The following is a 20,429-nucleotide window of genomic DNA, read 5'->3' on the forward strand; positions in this document are numbered from 1 at the left end:
TGTTTGGAGTTTGCTTGGATGAAAAGGCTAAAAAATCAAACCAAACCCATCTGTACTTTCATCTTACTACCCTAGCTTTGTGTCTAGAACCAGTGGGGGTAAAAGCTATTTAATTAAATCAATATTCTAATGAGAGGATGAAATAAACTTTGAAAGACAGAATGTCTTTGTTGGAGAAACACCACAGTACACAGTATAGTAAAATGAAGACTGGAATTGAAAATATCTATCTATTTAATCATAGAACACGAGAAGTTTCTTTTGAAAGCGTTTAATAAATGCCAGGATTTTAAGCTGATTTTTTTTTTCAGTTACAAACATAATTTGGTCTGTTTCTGATTGATTTATTATATCAAGGTCTTCTTGTGGCACCGTCCAAATTGTGGGTAGGTACAAAGAGAAGGAAACTGAAGTCAGACTTACCACTCCACTGTTAATATAATGGAAACAGAGGTAGGCAACATTTATTTACTTGTTAGCACATGGGAGACAAGAGCATCTAACAATATGACGCCCACAGTCATTTGTTACTTGTCAGGATATTTACTGGTTACTCAGCCCTTAAGAAGCATCAGGAGTTTTTTAGGCCAAAAGTTCACTTTAAGACATATATACAAGTTCTTTAGTCCAGAGGTTTGGCTGATGCAACACTTTTGAAAACAGGGACACTTTTGTTAAGAAACAGGGATAGATGTGACCAGAGCAGGGTCCCTTTTCCTTTAAAGCTTGCAAAGATCAATTGAATGTTTTAGCTAGTTACAATTCTCCTGATTAACTAAAGAGCTTATGAAAAAGTTTCCTACATCACCTGATTTCTGTTCGTGAATATTATTCATCATAAGGTATCAGTTAGGCAGATTCTTTGAGTTACACGTGTTCTGTGGTATTTAGAACATCCTACTTTTGAATAACACATACGCAAACTAATGATCAAAACCCAAGACAATTAACACGTGATTCTTTTTGTAAATGAAATGCGTTTTTAATTTAAAGCCAGGAGTGGTTTTCTATATTATATAGTACTTATTTGGGGGTTGGGGCGGGGGGTGAGGAGGGAGAGGAAATGAATTTATTATATTTAAATAATACTTAAAATAGATCACTCCTGGATTATGATTTTTTTTAAAGAATCAACGTATTCCATCACTGAACCGGTTTTACACAACTGCTCCGATCATTTTCAATTTTCTCATCCCAGCGCTAAAATAGAGTCTGTTTTATTTCATTTAAAATATAGAAACATTCTGGAGTTTCCCAGATTGCCTCAAGGAGATCTCACTATTACAGCCATGTGGAGGGGAAGACAGGCTGTAATCGGTATCCCCCGTCCTATGAAACCTCCTTTCGTGAAAACCAAGCCACGTATCAGATCTGAGAGTTGTACTTTTCAAGAGTTTGGTCGCGATGGCAGGTTAAGAGAAGACATTAAAATGCCGCCTTAGTGCGATCAAGCAATGGTCATGTGTAGTGTAACACAAAAGGAAGCATTTAATATGAATCAGCCCAAATGCTTGCCCCTTCAGCAAAGGGGAATATAACAGTGACAGGAAATATAATGGACTGGAATCAGAGACAAAGCCAATCTTCTTCCAGTCTTTTCTTGTGGAGGTGATTCTCAAATCAAGGCAAAGAAGGTGAGGTGATGTGGGGGGTTATTTTCTTTAAGAAAGGGGATGCTGAATCCTCTTCACCCCCCTCTTCCTCCCCCCACCCTTTGGAACTCTCTGGCCGCTCGCCATCTGCTCCACTCTGTTACCCTAGGCCCTGTCACCCCCATAAGGACGCATCACTTAGCTTCTTCTTATCTGCTCTCTGTAACCCATGTGCCAAGTATTCACAACGTCCCGGATAGATATCTGGGGCTAATGGTGAGATCAAAGGCGCTGGGGTTAAAATAGCCCTGTCATAAGCTTTTTTGTTGTTGTTGTTGTTGTTGCTATAGTGAAAAAGCACCTTCCCCGGGGCCAGTTTTTGATACTGTCTGTAACTTCAGTTCAATGGCACCCCTCCACCTTCAAGTGGGATCCCAGCGACTCGTGAAGGAAGGTGCCAGTCCGCACAAGCGTATCAAAATCTCATCCCCCTTGCGAGCAAAAAGTGGCTTATGCTTTTACACCAAATGGCAGCCATGCCTGCATTTCAACTCCGAATCGGGGTCAATGGATCACATGCAGTCATAGCGTGGGGATTTCCAAATCGCCTGCGCGGCTTTCAATGCGACTTGAGATCCTCAATCTCTTTCCTTTTCCAGATCCTCGCACCATTGGTGGTTATTTTACATGTTACTTCTTTTTTATGTTACCCAGTGGAGAAGAGGCGGGCCCCACTTCAGGACAGACCGTCAGACCCATCGGAGGAAGGAGACATCCGATGGGTAACTACCAAAAAAAAAAAAAAAATCTCTGGTGTTCGCAGGTCATATTATGGACAGCTTCCCCTTGAGAGAAGGGAGGGTACAGAACTTGCTGAAGCAACAGAAGAATGGGATCCCATCAGGGAAAAGCGATGAGATAACGTGGTTTAGTCCATCAAATCTCTGGTCCCCCTCCCTCTTTTCTTCCCCCAAATGCTTCATTAGTCATTCCCCTTTAATTATATGTATTGCTTTATTATAGTATATGATATTAATTATATTATTTTATATGTATTGCTTCATCTGTCATGAGTCCTATCTCCTAAAGCACAACAACCGACAGAGACTTTCCGATGCTGCTGGCTTTTCGCTGGATGGAATTCAAACAAACAACAATTAGTTGGGGATTTTTGAGGATGGGGGAGGGGCCGTTTTAATGCTTCTGTTCGCGGGGGAGGGGAAAGAGTCTAACCTGAGCAGGAGAATTGCACATCGGCTGCTTGCACCGATTAGCGGCAGCAGTGACAAGAAGGAGCGTGTTAATTGCGGGCCTAGACTCCAGTCCTTTTTCCTGAGGTGTAGAGCCTTTTTGTTATCTCGCTTTAAGCATTGAATAGTCCATAGAGGAGGATCTCCCCCACCCCACACCCCGCTGAATTTTTTACTCCTAGTTTATGAATCCGGGCCTGCAGGTCTCATTTTTCCCGGAGCTAATGACTAATCCTAAATATAGGGTTTATAGGAGGCGACCGGTCTTGGAGGTTTCCCTAAGCACGCTCCAAAGGTCCATCTCCAGCAGTGACCAATGCAGTAGTGGACACTCCCTCTACCACGCGCACACCCCGCCAGAAACACACTCACAACGCACATAACTGCGTAACATTATACTACGGGTCGCGCAGGAGGAGGCAGGGAAGTTCCTACCGCAGGCTCGCGGGCAGTTCATCTGCGATTATTCATTGGATTGGTTTCCCTTGTTGTAAACAACGTCAGCAGCTGCCCTGTAACGGGGTAGGGAAGAAATCCAGCCAGGGAGAACCATATAGTTCTCCCCGGCCATCCCTATGATTTCCCAGGCTTAATGGGAGCTCTTACAAGAAACCTTTTCTAACAGGACATCCCGTAGGCACAGAAAAGGGGTCCCATGAAACCTACTGGTGTGTTGATCTGAAAAGGGAAGGTTTCGCGCTCTTTCTTGAGCGATTGCTTGGTTTTAAACAGTTTGGTTGACATATTTGATACAAGAAAGAAAGAAAGATCTATAGCAAAGTCTTTTGTGGCAAGATCTCAACGGAAGTGGAGTGGGTCTTTTAAAGGTATCCATTTGAAAGAGGCTCTGTCATCGAAAGTTAAACATTTCCAAGGTTTCAGGGCACTTAGACAGACTCTTTCATTTTGAAGCTCAATATAAGGGTTAGCAGAGAAAGTTTGTTCCCCCGCCCCCAGGAAACGTCACGTCGGGCTTCTCCGTTATTTGATTCATAAGGAACATTGCTGATCATTGGGGGGCTTTCAGACATCCGTGCAAAAATATTTGATTTGGCCTTTTTTTAGAGTTAGGTATTTTGTCAGTGATTTTTACATCACCTCCTCTGTTTGTGATATTTGGGTCCAAAAAGGAAGGGGGGGGAACCACTTCAGTGGCTGTGATCCAAAGAAATATTGGAGGGAACCTCTGAATATAGCTATTCATAGATCCCAACACCAGAACGGGCTATTGTGGTATTTAGTCTGACTTCCCCTATAACACAGGCCAAAGCACTCCCCCAAAGTAATTCGGTTTTGAGCTAAAAAAATCCAATCTTGATATAAGAATGGTCAGTGATGGAGAATCGAACACAACCGCCATGGTTCATTACCCTCCCAGATTAAAAAATGATGCTATTATGTTGTGAGTGAAGAAAAAGGTACATTTTAATTCTTACCTGTTGTGCTCTATAAAGCAACAAGTGTAGGGTTGGGTATTAATTCAGACCAGGGGATTTCAAGGGAGAACGTGTTTGGGGTGATCAATAAATAATTGTAACTCCATTCTCTGTGTTGATATTTCCTTGCAGCTGGGGTAAATGGAGACAACTCTCCTTTGAGGTCGCTACAGTTTCGCTTTTTTCCCCCACCAGCAGATAATTTGGCGCCTGGAGTTACGCATCTAAATCCATACTCAGGTACCTACATACAAATGGCCTCATTTTCAAAGGTGCTAAGTACATGCAAGTTAATGGGAGTTACAGGTGCTCAACATTCCGGGGGAGGGGAAGAAGCCTCTTTGATTCAGGTGCGTAACTGTGGATTGAATTGCCTAAGGGTAGGCTTCAAAAAATGAATATAGCCCCCATTGTTGATATTCGGAGCGACAACTTGCTGAGGGGAAGACCTGAGTCAGAGGTGTATGGGGATGTATTTCCGTTTCAAGAAAAAGCGTCAAGCCATGCGGATGAAAAGCTCTTCTCCATTAGCTGTTTGATCCAGCTCCATCTTTCTGTTGTGAGCCTGGATACTTTTCAGAACTGAAAATCCGTGGACTCAGAACGGCTGCCAAAAAAAAAAAAAATCGGGTTGAATTGCACCCGGGTCAAGTCAGACGCCTTTAAAACTTTCCAGCTGGGTGGGAGTTAAGTGGTGAGGGGAGTAGATGGGTATCTGTGTTAATGGTTTCTATTTACAACTTGTGGGAGAGACTCTGATACGCATCCCTCATTAGGGACTAGACTGCAGTCCCGTGGAGAGAACAGGATTGGGACTCGGGAAACCCTCTAGTCTCTCCTCTGCCACTGACGTTCTGGGTGACCTTTGGCGACTCGCTTGCTCTTCCCGTGCCTCTGTTTCCCCTCCCTCTAGTAAATTGTAGAAAGCGTAGGGGCAGGAGCACAGGGCATCTTAGTATGTGTTTGTGTAGTGCCCAGTACAATGGAGTCCGTAGGTAGTACTAGGATAGTGATCATATTTAATCATTGTGCAACACTCATTGGTGAGCGCTTCCTCAGAACATGAATTATTCCCTTCGGTTGGACCTCAATGGGACCGCTCACCAATATGAGTAAGGGGAGCCCAATTTGCCCGTGAATTTGGCTTCAATTCGATTTACACCAGCGCTCAGCATCTTGCAGAAAAGGGTCCTATGATCTTGTTTCTGTTGAAACTAGACCTGCAATAAGGATATTTCCTTTGGGGGGGGAGATAATAATGGATCCATCTAGAATTGCGAGACAGATTCAACAGGGATCACTTGCCCTATCACATCGTTACTTTAAAGAGTTTGTTTAGCTCAGATATAATCTCCTTTCATATTTTCATGGGCTTGTAGGAAAGTACCAAAGAGAGGAAAAAGCAACCGGTTGGGTTGGTCATGACGGTGCATGACATGAAAACGGCGCAGCTGTGAAAAGAGATGTAATGGCTATTGACTGCCAAAGGAGCGCACAAGGCTCACAACTATTGGAGCCGTGGGCAAACCCGGCTGGTTTATTCCTGTGTGAGCGTGGCACAGTCGAGGGGAGATGCCGGACACTCCCGATGCAATTTAAAACCACGCGGCATCGTGTCCAGGATTGCAAGCAGATGTAACAGCAGAGATTGGTATTGGGGTGCATACAAAAAATAGATGTATAAATAAATAAATAGAGATATCCCATCTCCTAGAACTGGAAAGGACCTTGAAAGGTCATCGAGTCCAGCCCCCTGCCTTCACTAGCAGGACCAAGTACTGATTTTGCCCCAGATCCCCAAGTGGCCCCCTCAAGGATTGAACTCACAACCCTGGGTTTAGCAGGCCAATGCTCAAACCACTGAGCTATCCCTCCCCCTTGATATGGATATTTGGAGACAGGTTCCATGCAAACTAAATAACACGAGAGAAGTGATCTGCTCATGTGAGATTTTTCCAGGCTTTGTTCAGATTCTGGTATCAACAGTTTAGAGGAAGTTTGGGATAATTTTCCCAAGATAAGGTAGTGGGCGGGCCTTGTTCCACCGCCTCCTGGGACGCGCAGTTTAGTCCGTATTTTGTTTCCAGGGGCATTGTCCCCTGGTCCTTCCCGTGACCATATTCGCTAGTTCAATATCTTCAGGGCCTCAAGTAGCTCTTTAGCAAACATATGCCCAGACTAGATCAGCACCAGATAAATATGACTTTAGCATCATTACAACACGTGTGAGCGCATACCATTTGCATATTTCGAGGTTAATAATCGCTCGTCAGTGTTTTGACAACGATCAGGGGCAGAATTTGCTTAATAGATGCCCTCCAGTTGCAGAGAACAGAAGGGTAAGGTTTCAAAAAAACACATTCTCCGTTTGTTTGACATTTTGAAGAAGGTAAAGAATGGCTGAACTAATGATGAAGTCTTACAGTCATTCAATAACTTAGATTTTATTGAATATTGCCCTTCTTTCCTCCGACATTTCAGTCTTGCTAATTAGGACAAATAAGAAGGGTGGCTGTGAACGAGGATAATAACTGGCGAGGGCCCATTTATTAAGTCACTTTCCGCGGGTGTAGAATTGATTTGTGACGGTGACTGGCATGTTTTCTAGACCTACAGCAACTTTGAGAAGTCATTATGATCTGCAGAAGGGCCATTGTTAGAGATTTGTATTGATAAGGTGTCAGTATTTACATTGGCGAGCGTGTAGAGCTCCGTTCTCTCCTTCTCGGCCCTGCATCACCTCCTCCCTGGTATATGTTGGAAAGAACACAGCCATCACCACAAAAACGTCACCCTGGGGAGAGACCGCCTGCCCAACACAAGATGTCCCTTATTCTCTCCTCCTCCCAAAGGGGGTTGGGGGTGGGAATCAGCTGAATGATTGAGTGGCTTGGAGATCGCCCGTTGCATGAGGAGCAACCTTCTCTGGAGAGGCAAATGGGGAAGGGCACATACAAGATCCAGAGAAACGTGTTACCTCCTGCACTGAAAATGGCTGAACTAATGGGGGAAAGCGTGTGTGTGTGTGTGTTTGCCTGCGCAAAAAATGCTTTTAGTATTTTTGTAGGTAGAGAAAGTTACTCTATATGTTGGATGTATCCATTTTTACTCACTATGTTCCACTGATATTGACTAGGTATAACCAATTCTTTAATATTCCCCTGCAAGATTGTATGCCGGATTGGGGGGTGGGGGGAGAGATATGTGAGGCGCTGGAACAAATGGCCCTTTGATAAACAGCGTCTGGCAGTGCCAGCCCTGTATTTGAGTGTGTTCCAGAAACTAGAGATATTAAATAAACTTAAAGATAATGAATAGCCTTCTGTGGTACTTTGGAAAGGCGCGTTCTGTCGGGACTTCAGGACTCTCAGAGCGGACAAGACTGGTTAGTAAAAGGGGAAATGGTTGACTTCTAGAAGAGGAAGCTCATGGCATTAATAGTAGGGTCGGTGTTTTTATTGATATGCATTTGTTGAGTAAGAGGTAGTCGATTATTTGAATTGCAATATATTTCGATTTTCAACGTAAACATTTTCAGTCCCGCGGTAACATCATACAGTGGCAGCGTTTTCATTTTAAAATATATCTGAGCATTTGTTCTGAAAAAGCGAAGTGCTATCAGCATTAAGACTAAAACGTGTAGACTGGGATGCAGAATTCCCTGCTGTAATTGACAGAAATGTCTGGGATTTTCCAACAGCAATTTCAAAACGCGTCTTTCTTACCCAACTGTTTTAAGGTTGGCTACATTTGAAGTTCTTAACCCCCCCCCCCCCAAAAAAAAGCAATGGGAGATGACAATGATATGTCTTACTGCACCTTTCTGGTATGTGAATTCTAGTAGTAAAATGAAGGCCGGGCAAAATCTTAAATCTTCATCGAGAAGAGACACAGATCCTGTGGGGTAGAATGTTCTCTCTTTGTTGTACCAGAGAAAGTAAGTGTGTGTGTGTGTGTGTGTGTGTGTGTGTGTGTGTGTGTGTGTGTGTGTGTAAAAATCCACCCTCCTCTATAGTACAACTGCGTCGACAGAAGGGATTATTTACCTCCCTAGACTCCCACCCTCCCTTAGCCCCTAAGAAATCGCACGGTTTAAATATAGCTTCTATCATGGCGGCCTGTTTTCCTTGTCTGGCCACAGATTCCTGCGCCATTTTAAGCAGCCAGGGAAGAAAGAAGAGCCCCCTTCTATTCCCTCCTCCCCACTCCCACGCTTTCCCCCCCCCCCGCCCCCAGTCTTCTGGGTTTCAATGCTACTTTCACACAAACTCGACTTGAACGCCTACCAAATTTCTGCCGTGTCTGGGGAAACACCAATGACTTAGCAAAGACGTAATATGATTTATTTTTGGTGTCACCGCGATTGATTCCTCCGCTGACCCCTTTTCATTCATAACAAGCCCCCACCCCCTTTTGATATATGAGTTTTGTGTTTAAAATTACATGTTGGCCGAAAGCTTTCCTAAAAGGACGCGCGAGCCAGGACAGAGCAGCACAAATTGCTATCGAAATCACCCCAGATTTATTAGTCCTGTTTTTTTTCTGGCGTGTTTCCCCCCTCCCCCCCCCCGCTTAACTCCCCTACTTTTAAATGTAATGTCTCCTCTCTTCTTTCCTTTGTACCATTTAACTGCTGGTTAAAAATATGGCAGTCAGGATGCACTCATGGAGTATTTCTTGAATCTAGATGTATTTATTTTTTTCCCCCTTGTGTAGCATGGGGCATTTTTAATTGGTAATTTTTTGCTTCAGGGGATGAGAAATGGAGGATTGGAAAAGTCAAGAAGCTGCCTTTTGTCTTTCTGGATTGTCATTTGCTGTGGTGTTAACACTCACGGGAGCCGGGAAATATTTATAGCCAACTTCTAAACAGCAAACGTTTCTAATCAGAGTGCGCCGAACGCATGTGTTCTCAGGACTGAGGGGTGTTCTTGAAAGTATTGTGTAGCGCTGAGATTTTAAACTTTGGGATCTTTGAATTTATATTTTACTTCAGTCGATTTTTATCTAACACTATTTTTGCTAGAAGAGTAGGAATGGGATGTTTAAAGAATGAATATGTTAAAATTCGAAGCGAGTGTCTTGCTTTGCTTTATTCTTTGAACAGAAAAACCAGCGCAGGGAAATCGAACAAGGAAGTTTAATAAATACAGTACTCCTGATTGAGACCTGCTTTCTATGAAAAAAAATGTTATTTATGAGATCACATTTCTTCCTTTTAGCCTCCCAGTCTACGCAAGAGAATAAAAACAGCAGATAGTCCCAAAGAAAGAAAGCGAAGGTTCAGGGGGGAAACGAACAAGGTTCTTAAAGACGAGCTATAAAAATGGTAACACATTGTTTTAATTGTATAAAGACATTTATTTAATCTATGAAAATAATGTACAATAAATACTTTGCCATTTACTATTAAAGGATTTGAATAAATAATCTACATCTAAAACTTAAAAAAGAGGAAACAAAATTCCTCCGGGTTTTTTTTTATTATTATTATTTATTTTTATTAAGAAATCTAAAAGTTTCGTTCGGATTCCTGAGAAAGTCACTTGAAGGATTTACAAATGTTTTCTCTCGTGTGTGTGTGTGTGTGAGGGGTGACGTGGGGAGTGGTTTGTTTATTTCTTTTAAATAAATAAGAGAGAATAAAAGTGTAATTAAATACCTGAATTTAGTAAAACACCTAGGATCCTTTTATTTTGGAGACTATCGGAATAACTATTTAAAGGATGGGCCATTCTTATGATCTAGCTTCCACATTAGAACGAATTTTAAAGGGGGCGGGGGCGAGGGGAGACGGGGTATGAGCCCGTACATGGCTACATGATAGAAATAGTCTGGTGTCCAAGTGGGGAGCTGGTGGAGGTGCGTGTGAAAGGGGCGACACGGCCAAGGCAGATAGACCTGGGTGGGTCTGTTATTGGAAATTCAGATGCTGCAGGTCTATAGTACACAGGGTGCTTGTAAAAAAGTCCAGGTCTTCCTCCGAGAAGTGGACGGGGCTCTGCAGGGAGCCCTGGAGGCTGGAATCTGTGGCGAAGATGCTCAGATCTGGCAACAAAGGAGACTCCTGCCTCTCCGGGAAGGCATTGTCCACGCTGCCCGCTGCCCCCCTCGGCTCCATTATGGACCCCGGCTCTGCTGTGGGCGTTGGGTAGCCGGGGCTCTGGGGCTCTGCGGGCAGCTGCTGGGTTTTGGTTTGAAAAGGGCAGGGGGTCTCCAGGGCTTGGCCAAACGGGGAGTTCTCCTCCGCCTCGTCGTTGCCTTCTTCCAGGTTGGGGTAGCCGAGGTCCCCGTCTGAGGGGTCTTGGTGCTGGGTCTGCCGCTTGTGTTTCATCCGGCGGTTCTGAAACCACACCTTGACCTGCCTTTCGGTCAGGTCCAGCAGCGCCGCTATCTCCACCCGACGGGGCCTGCACAGGTATTTGTTGAAGTGGAATTCCTTCTCCAGCTCCAGGAGCTGCGTGTTGGTATAAGCAGTCCGGAGCCGCCGGGAGCCGCCCGCGCTGGCCTCTGGGAGCCCCTGGGTGTCTTCACAACACACACACAACCGCCCATTTAAAAAGGGACGAGGGGGGAAAAAGAGAGAGAGAGAGGGTTGGAACAACCATCGTGATGAATGAGCGACATCCATTAGCTTCCTATTCCAGGGCAGGGCAGAACGGTGCCAGAGAAAACAGAATTTACCATCCTCCCAAATCACCCTCATGGTCCCTTCCCCTACCCCAAAATAAAACGTTTCACTCCCCCAATCCCCCCACCCCCAGGAAAAAAATATCCCTGTCCTCCCTGCCCCCAATGGAAGGGGGAATTTCTTCCCCCTTGTACATTTGTTGCCAACAGTTTGGAAACTCCAAACCTTTTCTTGCGGGGGGGCGGACCCAGTCGACACCGGGAAAATACCGCCCGTTTCACACGTTGTCATGGTGGTATAATTTACCGGAATAATGCTTTTTTGTAAAAAAAAAGAAAAAAGAAAGAAATCACACATTCCCTCCCAACACACTGAAAAAAGGTTCTGCCCTTTGGGCCCCCAGAAAAAAAAACCCGATATTTTGGGGAAGATTATTTTATTGAGAACATGTTTAAAGGGATGTTGCGTTATTTTGCTATCTGCGACTTCTTCTTTCTTTTATTTTGCATGTTCCTAATGGATACCGAGGAGACAAATTCTGTCTCTTCCCCCCTCCTCCACCGCAGGCACACACACAAAAACGCCAGCAAATCTCTCCCATGGCCGCCCACCCAGCCCCCCAGCAGTCTGTAAAAAAAGGGGAGAAAAAAACATTTCTAGACTTGCGGGAATAACAGAAAAATCAGGCCCTGACATGTTAAAATTTGGCTTCCAATTCAAACGGATGGTGCTGTAGCTTGTAGGTTTTTTCCCTCGGAAAGATTTGCAGAACCAGCAATGATTCCTTCTTTGGTTTGCACTGGGGGGGGGGGACTCCAAAAATAAGGCTATATAGCGCTGCGATGTATTTTATTGCGTAACACCGTTTCAGGGATGGATGGATGGATGGATGGATGGACGGGGGCGGGGGGGGGCAGGTGAGGGGCGAAATGATGCCAACATGTTTATTATTTGAATCCTCTCCAATCCCAATAAACACCCCCATCACCCTCACCCCTGCATTGTACAAACCTGCAGGAGAGCCAGCCGCGGATCCCGGGAAGGAGGAAGAGGATGGCGAAGAGGAAGAGGAGGATGGAGTCTGGGTAGCTTTCTTGGTTGATTTCTTCTCTTTCATCCAGGGGAATTCTGCGGCCAAAGGGCCAAGATGGATTGGGCGCTGCTGGACCAGGCCATGCGTTGCTCTTTTTTGGCTTCTTGGTCTCGCCTGGTTGCTGGAACAAGGATTCAGGCTGAGGAAGGTTTGCTCAAAAGGAGGTGGAATTAATGTCGAGTCCTTGATTGATGAAGTTTGAAATGTCTCCAGGACAGCGGGAAGAGACGTCAGGCACTCTGCGAGCGAAGGCTGGCTATTTATAAACCCGATCTCCCTCTCAAATTCAAAATTCATGGCTTTTCCAGGGCCCAGTGGAAAAGGGAGGGGAGGTGGAGAAGGAGGAGGGAGGAAATCTTAGGGCCCCAGTTTTTTTTTTATTGTTATTGTTATGATGACGATTCTCAGGCTTTTATAATTGTTATATTGCTGATAATACAGGCGTATGGGGACCTTGCTCTATTAAACTGGAGACTGAGCCGAAAATGCAGCCAATTCCTGGTCACATGACCAGCCTTGGCCAATGGCAGGCGGGGCCTGCTGGAAAACAGAAAGCATTATTTTCTTTAATAGATTAAAATAAAAATGGTCCTTAAGAAACATCCTTTCCCCCCCTTTTAGAAGGACTTGGGCATTTAAATAGGTTTACCTCTGTGCTGCAAAAGTGGAGATGCCTATAAGGCAGGGAAGGGTGGGAATGAGGGTAGGATTTCCCTATTTAACTCTTTCCCTCCCTGGGAAAAGAGTGGCTGATTAGCACATTCTGGAAGACAGGCGCAATTAAGAAGCGAGCTCATTACTCTTTTTAAAGTTTGGACAACGGGTTGAAATCAGGACTAGAAAATAACTTTCCTAAATTAAGGCAGAGGCAGTCTCCATTAACAGCCAGGGAAAACTAAACCTAATGAATGAGGCAAATTGGAATTTCAGATTTACCAATATCTGCAGTTGGGATTTTTTAAAAAGTTCAGGTCAGTATGAAAGTTTAATGCAGAGGTTTATTTTTTTGGGCAGCTAGAGGTTCTTAAGAACATTTTAGAGCCTTTGAAGTCATAAAGCAAACATTAAAAGTTGACTAGAAAAATCTTAGCTTGTTAAATTACCTTAACCCCTCACTCCTAAGTGAGACCTAATGGATGCTTTAAACTTTGCTGCAAGAGGAAAGTGTTTTAAGGTCACTGATATCTTTGAAATCAGATTTATTGTCGCTAAACAGCTCCCCTTTAATAGTTTAGGGAAAATAATTAAAAGTCATTTCCCAGTAAGATTTTTCTTTTAAAGCCAGCAGCTTCACACAAACCGAGAGAGAGAGAGAAACGATCAATCTTTTGTTCGAAAGCCTTTTGACAGCTGGGCCTTAACCAACTTACCAAAGAAATTTGGCTTTTATTAGAGTTATTGTGAGAGGAATTATTCGAAAACTTTAACCTAGAGAAGAGCAACATAAGAAAGATTAGACAATGAACAATTCGGGGGGGGGGGGCAAAAAATAATAAGGGATTCTGAAAGCTTAGGTTTTTAGTGTGTTGGTTCAAACTCTATTTTCCCGAATCTTGTAGGAAAGAAGGGCTGGCAAACTGAAGTCATGCAGGCAGTAAAGCCTAGAAACTTTTGTCAGTTCAAACATCCGTGTGGGTGGTAAGCATTGAAAAAGAAACACAGAAATCTACAGCCAAGCCGAATTGCAGGGCAGCAAAAAGGAGAGGAAAATAAAACAGTGGGAAAATAGATGGCTGCAACCCGGACATGGACTTAAAGTTTGGGAGAGTCTTTTTCCCAAACATTCATATCTGTTTGATTAGATTTCTGCTGATATCAGGAAAAAAGGTAAACCAACAAAACAAAAAACAATTGGCAACTCAGAACGGAGATCAGAATCAAAACAATTTAAAATCTGGCTTTATTTGAATCTTAGTTTTAATAATAAAACAGGATAGCATTTTCTACTGCCTGGGAGACAGAATAGTTTATAAGAGGTGTGGGACATGCTGAAATAACTTGGAAAGTGACTATAGCTTTTTTCATTTTTTTTCTTCTTCCTTACTAACGTTACAGCCATAAAACCTGTTGGGGGGACATTTTTTGCTCTGTATTTCACATGGAGTGATCAGATATTAAATTTTCTTCCTATTTGAAGGGGAAAGTCTTCTTTTCTTTTCTTTTTCTTAGAGAACAATACCTTACATGTATACTGAACATTAAAGGCAAATGCAAACTTTTTTTTTAAAGGCAAAGACAAATCTTCTGATTTAATACAATCATGTGCAAAATAAAACTGAGAACATGGGGCGCTGCAAGGTGGGCCGGGGGAGGGGGGGCAAAAGAAACAACATCAGTCTGAGCCATGAAATGTGACATGGGTCTGTTGGTGGATTCCCTTTCGCTTATTTTGAAACTAGTTCGGAGCATTTCGAGATACAAAATCGAACAATATGGCGCCCACTCTTTTAGATTCAGTTACATCTCCCAGAAAATTATATTGGGGGAAGACCCCAAAACCTTGAATGTTGTTATTTGATCTGATCTCAATCAAAGCTTCCGTGCTGTTAAATTGTAGTATCACCGAATCGTAAATTTCTTCCTGCATCGGTGGATATTATCCAGTTACAGTCCTGTGTAGGAAAAACAAGTTTCTTCTTCTTCCTTTCTTTCTTTTTTGCTTAATTGGTTAATTATTATTGATGATTGCGCAAAGGCTAGAAGGACTAACCTGGCCTTTCATTTGTTAAAAATAAAGCAAAGACCAAATGAACTGAAAATAATTGCTCATGTAAAGTTTTCATTCAACCATATGTACATACACATACACAAAGTGTGTGTGTGTGTGTGTGTGTGTGTGTGTGTGTGTGTGTGTGTGTGTGTGTGTGTGTGGCCTAATCAAGAAGACTGTACATACAGGCACTACACGCCGCTAATTTTTTCTTCAAGAACAGTGTCAGCATTTCGGTATCACCTTGCCTCTCAGATCTTTCTCCTTGCTTATTGGTTACAGCAATGCAAATGGGGCGATTTTGTGTTGGACAGACAGTTTGTATCCAGTTCTAGCATCATAAAACTTTTATTGACCCACACAAGTTTTCTTAAGGCACTGGAGCATAAAAGACAAATTATCCAGAGCATTATCTTATATTTGCTTTTGCTTCTGCACATCTTTCCCTCCCTTTCCCTTTCCCTAGCAGTTTAACCCTATCACAGCATCTCTCTCCCAGCACCAAGGTCTTATTCGTCTGCTTTTTCAGTGATTTAATTTCACTTCAGTATTAAAATTCCTCTTTGCCTTTTTGTGATTAATCATTTTCCTTTGTTTTCATTTTAGGCCCAATGGCTGTGTCGTTCGGATGACACGTGATCTCCTCTCTTTGTAACCTCAGAAGAGGACTGTGAACTTTAGTCTGCTTGGGAGAATTTTAAACAGGCTTCCAAGGGGCGAATGGGTGGGGTGGGGTGGGGTGAGGTGAGGGAAATAGAGACACGCTATTAACTTTTTAATTAAATATTGTAGTCTAGGAACGTGTCAACGGTTTATAACCTGAGCTGTAAAACAAATAGGATTACAACCTGAGGGGTGCGCCATGGAGGAGAGAATATAGATATCCATCTATCTGTCTTTAGTCTCTGGGATATTTAAGCTTGTGTTTTGACTACTTGGTCTTTATTTTATTTTTGCTTTTAGATCCGACTAATAGGACAAGATCCAAATTGATAACAGAAAGTTTATTCAAGAATTGTTCAACAGACAACCCTTAAGCAAGGAAATAAAATAACTACTATAGAAACAAAGAAAGATCTCCAAAGAGGAGGGGTGACGTGGGAGGGGGATTAGCTATAGTTCTTCTAATTCAGGACTATACAATTACAGTCTGGTTCTGCTCTCATGCCTCCAGTAGAACTAATTACATTATTCATAAGTACGAGGGTAACATAAAACTACTGGTCTTTCTAAATTACAATAACTAAAATAAGCTTGTTGTACAATGACAAGGAAACACAATGTCCTTTATAACAAGTAAATACTAAAAAAGTACAATTTGATTCTTTTTCTCATATAAATACATGATGTTGGGGATAAATAATACAAAAAAAGGAAAAATATTTTAAACTGGCTATAACCAATAAATATATATGAATGTTCACCAGAACACACAGCTTTTGAAAGACGTCAGGATTGAGTGGACGAACGCCCTTCAAAGTTGTTTTATACCCATTCAATGTAAACTCTAAGTGCAACAAAGATGTCCAGACAAGAAAGCATTAGCAAATACCAAAGGTCCATTCACTTCTGCTTCTTTTGGAGGACATACCGTTTGTTCAAAAATACCCTGTTTTCACGTTAAGTCAAGAGAGAAGGAGGAACAAAATGTAGGATTTCTAAGTCTTAAGATTGCTTTTTTGTTCATGAACCCTAAAACAAAAAACATGTAACCGAATGGAGACTTCACTTCATAAGAGGCAAAGGTTAAAAATATCCAGACCTGTCAACTTTCTCTTCCTCTCTTTGGCCTCTTTAAAAAAAAAATAAAATATAAAAATCAGCTTTGTTGCAGAAATGTATTTCCAGAACCTTTGCAACTCTTAAACCTATTTGGGGACTGTGTGAAGAGGAGGAGGAAGAAAGGTTATATTTCCAAATGTTGGCAGATATGTATATTTTCAGCTATGGGGTGGGGGGAGGAATTACTCATCAAAAAAAGATGTTCTTCATCTCAAGAGTTAGACTGGAAAGGAAAAGGTAAGATTCTTTGGGGGGAGATTTGGAGGGTGTAGTTTTCTGTGAATCTGTTTAGATAAAAAAAATTATTTGTTATTGATAGGCCAATTGTATAGATTTGGTGGGTTGACAGTATGCTGCCATTATCAATGTCCGAGGAATCTTTGTACTTATTCGTACCTTCTTTAAATATATCAGGTGGTTTTGGTTTTGTATCTTGCTAGATTTCCATAAAACTACCCCAAATATATTCAAAAGCATTTGTGTTGAAGCATTAGAAGGTATATCTATCTAGAATTTAGATAGATAGATAGATTAGATAGATGTGTATGGGGATAGATAGATAAATAGATTCGATGAATCTTGCAAATAAATAGAATTAATCATCAGAAGTTGTGCCTAACGGGCTTAATAAAACCAGAAAAAGCCGAAAATGTCTCCACTTGAAGGGCTAACAAGACAGGCCACCAAACAAATATCTGAAGGGCTCAACACAAATGTTTCTGAACCAAATCCCACTGCGGATTCACTACCCCACTCCAGTGCTCCACAACATCCTCACGAGTCTGTCCTGCCCCCCCCCCAACCCACCCTGCCCCCACCCTATCACAGGTGGGTGAGTTTGGGCGCCTCTTGGATTCGGCCCTGAGAAGAGGCGTGGTGCGTGGAAAGGTCTGTGTAGGTTGGGTGGGTCTCACATGGTCCATGGTGCTGGCTGGTTGGCATCTGTGGGGCCCCGTTGTAGTCCATGCTGGCAGACTGGTGGTGTGGCAGGTGATTGAGGCCGTAAAGGGAGGGGCCGGAAGCAGGCATAGAATCCACATAGCTGCTTCCAACGTATACAGGGCTGCCTTGCATATTGGGAGTCCCATATGTGCTCCCATTGCCCTGTAATATGTGGGGATCGTACTCCGGCGCGGTGTTGGCATACTTCTGTTGCGAGGGGCACCCTTTGATGGGGTTTTGGTAGTTAGTTGACATGGCATAGGCATTCTGGTGGGGCTTATTGAAGGAAGGAGGCGATGGGTCATCGTAGTTACTAGTCATGGTGTGCAAGGCATTCATAAACCCTGCTGAAGATTGCATGGGTTGGGGCGGGCTGCCCGTTGGGGATGGCCCCCCCGAAGAAGACCCCATGCCTTTCGACTTCTGATCCTTTTTATACTTCATCCTCCGGTTCTGGAACCAGATCTTGATCTGCCTTTCGCTGAGATTGAGCAGATTGGCCATCTCCACTCGGCGGGGCCTGCAAAGGTAGCGGTTGAAGTGGAATTCCTTCTCCAGCTCCACCAGCTGCGCGCTGGTGTAGGCAGTGCGGGCTCGTTTGGAGGCAGAAGACCCTGGAGGGCTTCTCTCGCCGCTGCAGCTTTCTACCGGCCCGAAATGAAATAAAAGATAATTACTTACATGCAGAAATTGAATGCACCGGTTCCTAATAAATCCTGTAACAGGCACGCGGACTTCAATCCCCCCCCCACCCCACCCCTTTCACATTAGTCTGCACTCTATAATCATGTCATTTATTAAGAGTTCTGTTCTCCAAAGCTGCCCCTGCTTTATGAAAATTTGATCATGTCACGCAGAAAAGGATTCCAGGGCCATTTATTTAGGAGTCGATTATTTTCAGCAGCTAATTTTGAGACAATAAAATTTGGCAGGGGGCAGTGTTTTGAAAAGCAAATTAATATAAACACGGGTGCCAGCGATGTGTGTATTGTGTTTTCACGTGTGTATATTTCCTACTCACAGGCATAGGTGTGTGTTTTGTATAAATGCGGGTGTGTATTTAATAGCTGTGATCACACGCACGCATAGCCACACATGTGGCCACGTATGTTTGTGCCTTTAGTGTACATGCATATATATAATTGTACTTATAGAATAGATATGCATATATAACACAAATACTATAATAAAACACACACACACATATATATAAAATAAACAGACACGTGTATATCTGTTTATGTGCATGTATGTACACCTATATATGATTATATTATATATAAGAGCAACTCCATGGTGTTCTTCTATCTATCTATCTATCTATCTATCTATCTATCTATCTATCCCCATACACCCCCCATATCTATCTATCTATCTATCTATCTATCTATCTATCTATCTATCTATCTATCTATCCACATACACACCCCACTATCTATCTATCTATCTATCTATCTATCTATCTGTTAATCGCTAATTAGATGGATAAGTAATATACTATGGAATTTCTTTAATATTGATAAATATGCTGCAATGGATATACGTATTCATTTATTAGTAACTACATGCATTCAATGCTTCAGCCACTTTTAGCTATGTACAATTTCTTTGGTGCATTTTACTACAATATTATGGCATTTAAAATAAATAAATACAGCTAAATCTTCACAATGGGCCAAATCCGGTAGGCTTTATTCAGGCCAAACTCCCATTGAAATCACCAGGAGGTTTGCTTGAATAGAGGTTGAATGGCTTGGCTACTCCAACAATAGTAGTATTTTCAATGCATGTATTTTTCCACTTTCAGACGAGAACATTCAGGCTGGTGGCTTCATTACCTCGCTGTTGAGGAAAGTGGATGGTTACAAAAGCAGAACTTTATACCTGTGGTAGGGGAGCTGTTTTTCTGTTTGGAGTTTTGTCTCGATTCTTTCATCCAGGGGAAAATCTGTTTGGTGAGAGTTGCGTTTGAACTGAGATTTGATTTGCTGGGGGCAGTTTTACTGCTCCCTGACTGGCTAGTGCTGTTGCTACTGTTGCTGTTGGTGACAGAGTTTGGGGGTGGTGAGACAGGTGGGGCTTGATGATTCTCCCGGGGCAAACTTGGACGCATGCAGCTTCCATTCAGGTCTTTACTTTTTGCATGTGGGGCAGTGTTGCCCAGAGATTGGAGGGAGCAGGCAGACCTCTGGTAGTCATTCTCCACGTGAGAAGAAGGCTGGAAAGGCTGTTGAGGGCCATCATAACCAAACCCATTAGCACCCTGGTAGGAATAGCCTCCAAACAGCGTTGAACTGTCGTAGTATGTAGTTTTCTGCATCTCTGGGATTCCCAAAAAATATTTTTACCGACTACCAGGGTCTTGAGACCCTTACGGAAGAACATTGGCACCCCAAGGTCACGTGACAATCCGTTTCCAGTTGTCTATTGGAAGTTGACCTGAAAGGTTAGAAGAAACACACAATGATAGTGGCCTGGCTATGAATCCATCTTAGGTCGTGAAAAGCACATGACATGAATAGGGTCCTACAGAACAGGGCTAACAGATGCCTTGAACAGATTTGTCCTGTGTTCCTCCTCCCTAGGCTCATCAGTTATTTTAAAGTTTATTTTTTAAGGTCAATGCATTTTTCTGAACAGCATTGCACCATGTATGTATAAATATGTCTAAGCACAGGTGATTTCATATGCATATATACGTATAAACGCACACACATTAATATAATAAGAACAAGAACACAGAATGGATCACTGCTAACCACAAACATGAACCGAATATAACTCATGCCTTTTTACCCCCATCATAATCCAGTCCATGCAATAAGCAGTTCCCAAGAATAAAAGAAAGAAGGTTATGATGTGCCCAGAAACGAAAGTTTGGAGGATCAGAGACTCTAGAGTTCTGTTGCTTTATGGTAGGACTGCTTCACGGAATGTTTGATTTTAAACCAAGAATGGCAAATAGTCTCTCTATTTTATCCAGGTAAGGGTTT

The 20,429-nt window shown here is 42.8% G+C and overlaps 2 protein-coding genes and 1 long non-coding RNA gene across 15 annotated transcripts in view; 1 reads left to right on the top strand and 2 right to left on the bottom strand.

Moving 5' to 3' along the window:
- The first annotated feature begins 1,101 nt into the window (after positions 1–1,101).
- LOC135977375 (uncharacterized) lies at positions 1,102–11,258 on the top strand. 2 transcript variants are annotated; one of them, XR_010594845.1, is made up of 4 exons: positions 1,102–1,634; positions 2,307–2,374; positions 4,411–4,518; positions 9,501–11,258. It is a non-coding gene; the product is annotated as an uncharacterized LOC135977375 (long non-coding RNA). The 2 variants fall into 2 exon arrangements; XR_010594844.1 differs by lacking the exon at positions 1,102–1,634 and having other exon boundaries at positions 1,848–2,374.
- Positions 9,035–14,152, bottom strand: HOXB2 (homeobox B2). Its single transcript, XM_005301893.4, has 2 exons — positions 11,921–14,152; positions 9,035–10,806 (listed from the first exon to the last, which is right to left on the bottom strand). Exons 1-2 carry the CDS (start codon positions 12,297–12,299, stop codon positions 10,193–10,195), a joined length of 993 nt encoding a protein of 330 aa, XP_005301950.1. The 5' UTR covers positions 12,300–14,152; the 3' UTR covers positions 9,035–10,192.
- Positions 14,153–15,701: 1,549 nt separating this feature from the next.
- HOXB3 (homeobox B3) overlaps positions 15,702–20,429 on the bottom strand; it is a 58,426-nt gene continuing 53,698 nt past the window's right edge. For all 12 annotated transcript variants that reach the window (XM_065577997.1, XM_065577996.1, XM_042844513.2 and 9 more), the window contains 2 exons: positions 19,321–19,875; positions 15,702–18,080 (listed from right to left, as the gene is read on the bottom strand). In XM_065577997.1, the coding sequence (XP_065434069.1) occupies positions 17,317–18,080; positions 19,321–19,756 (1,200 nt within the window). In that variant the 5' untranslated portion in view covers positions 19,757–19,875 and the 3' untranslated portion in view covers positions 15,702–17,316. The remainder of the gene's footprint in view (positions 18,081–19,320; positions 19,876–20,429) is intronic.

The sequence above is a fragment of the Chrysemys picta genome, chromosome 24 (genome assembly GCF_011386835.1).
Source record: "Chrysemys picta bellii isolate R12L10 chromosome 24, ASM1138683v2, whole genome shotgun sequence".
Taxonomy (NCBI): Eukaryota; Metazoa; Chordata; order Testudines; family Emydidae; genus Chrysemys; species Chrysemys picta.

Coding starts and splice junctions, on each gene's coding strand:
- HOXB2 (XM_005301893.4), bottom strand. CDS start 12,299: ATGAATTTTGAATTTGAGAGGGAGATCGGGTTTATAAATAGCCAGCCT. Junction 10,807..11,920: donor CGCGGCTGGCTCTCCTGCAG/GTTTGTACAATG, acceptor TGTGTTGTGAAG/ACACCCAGGGGCTCCCAGAG.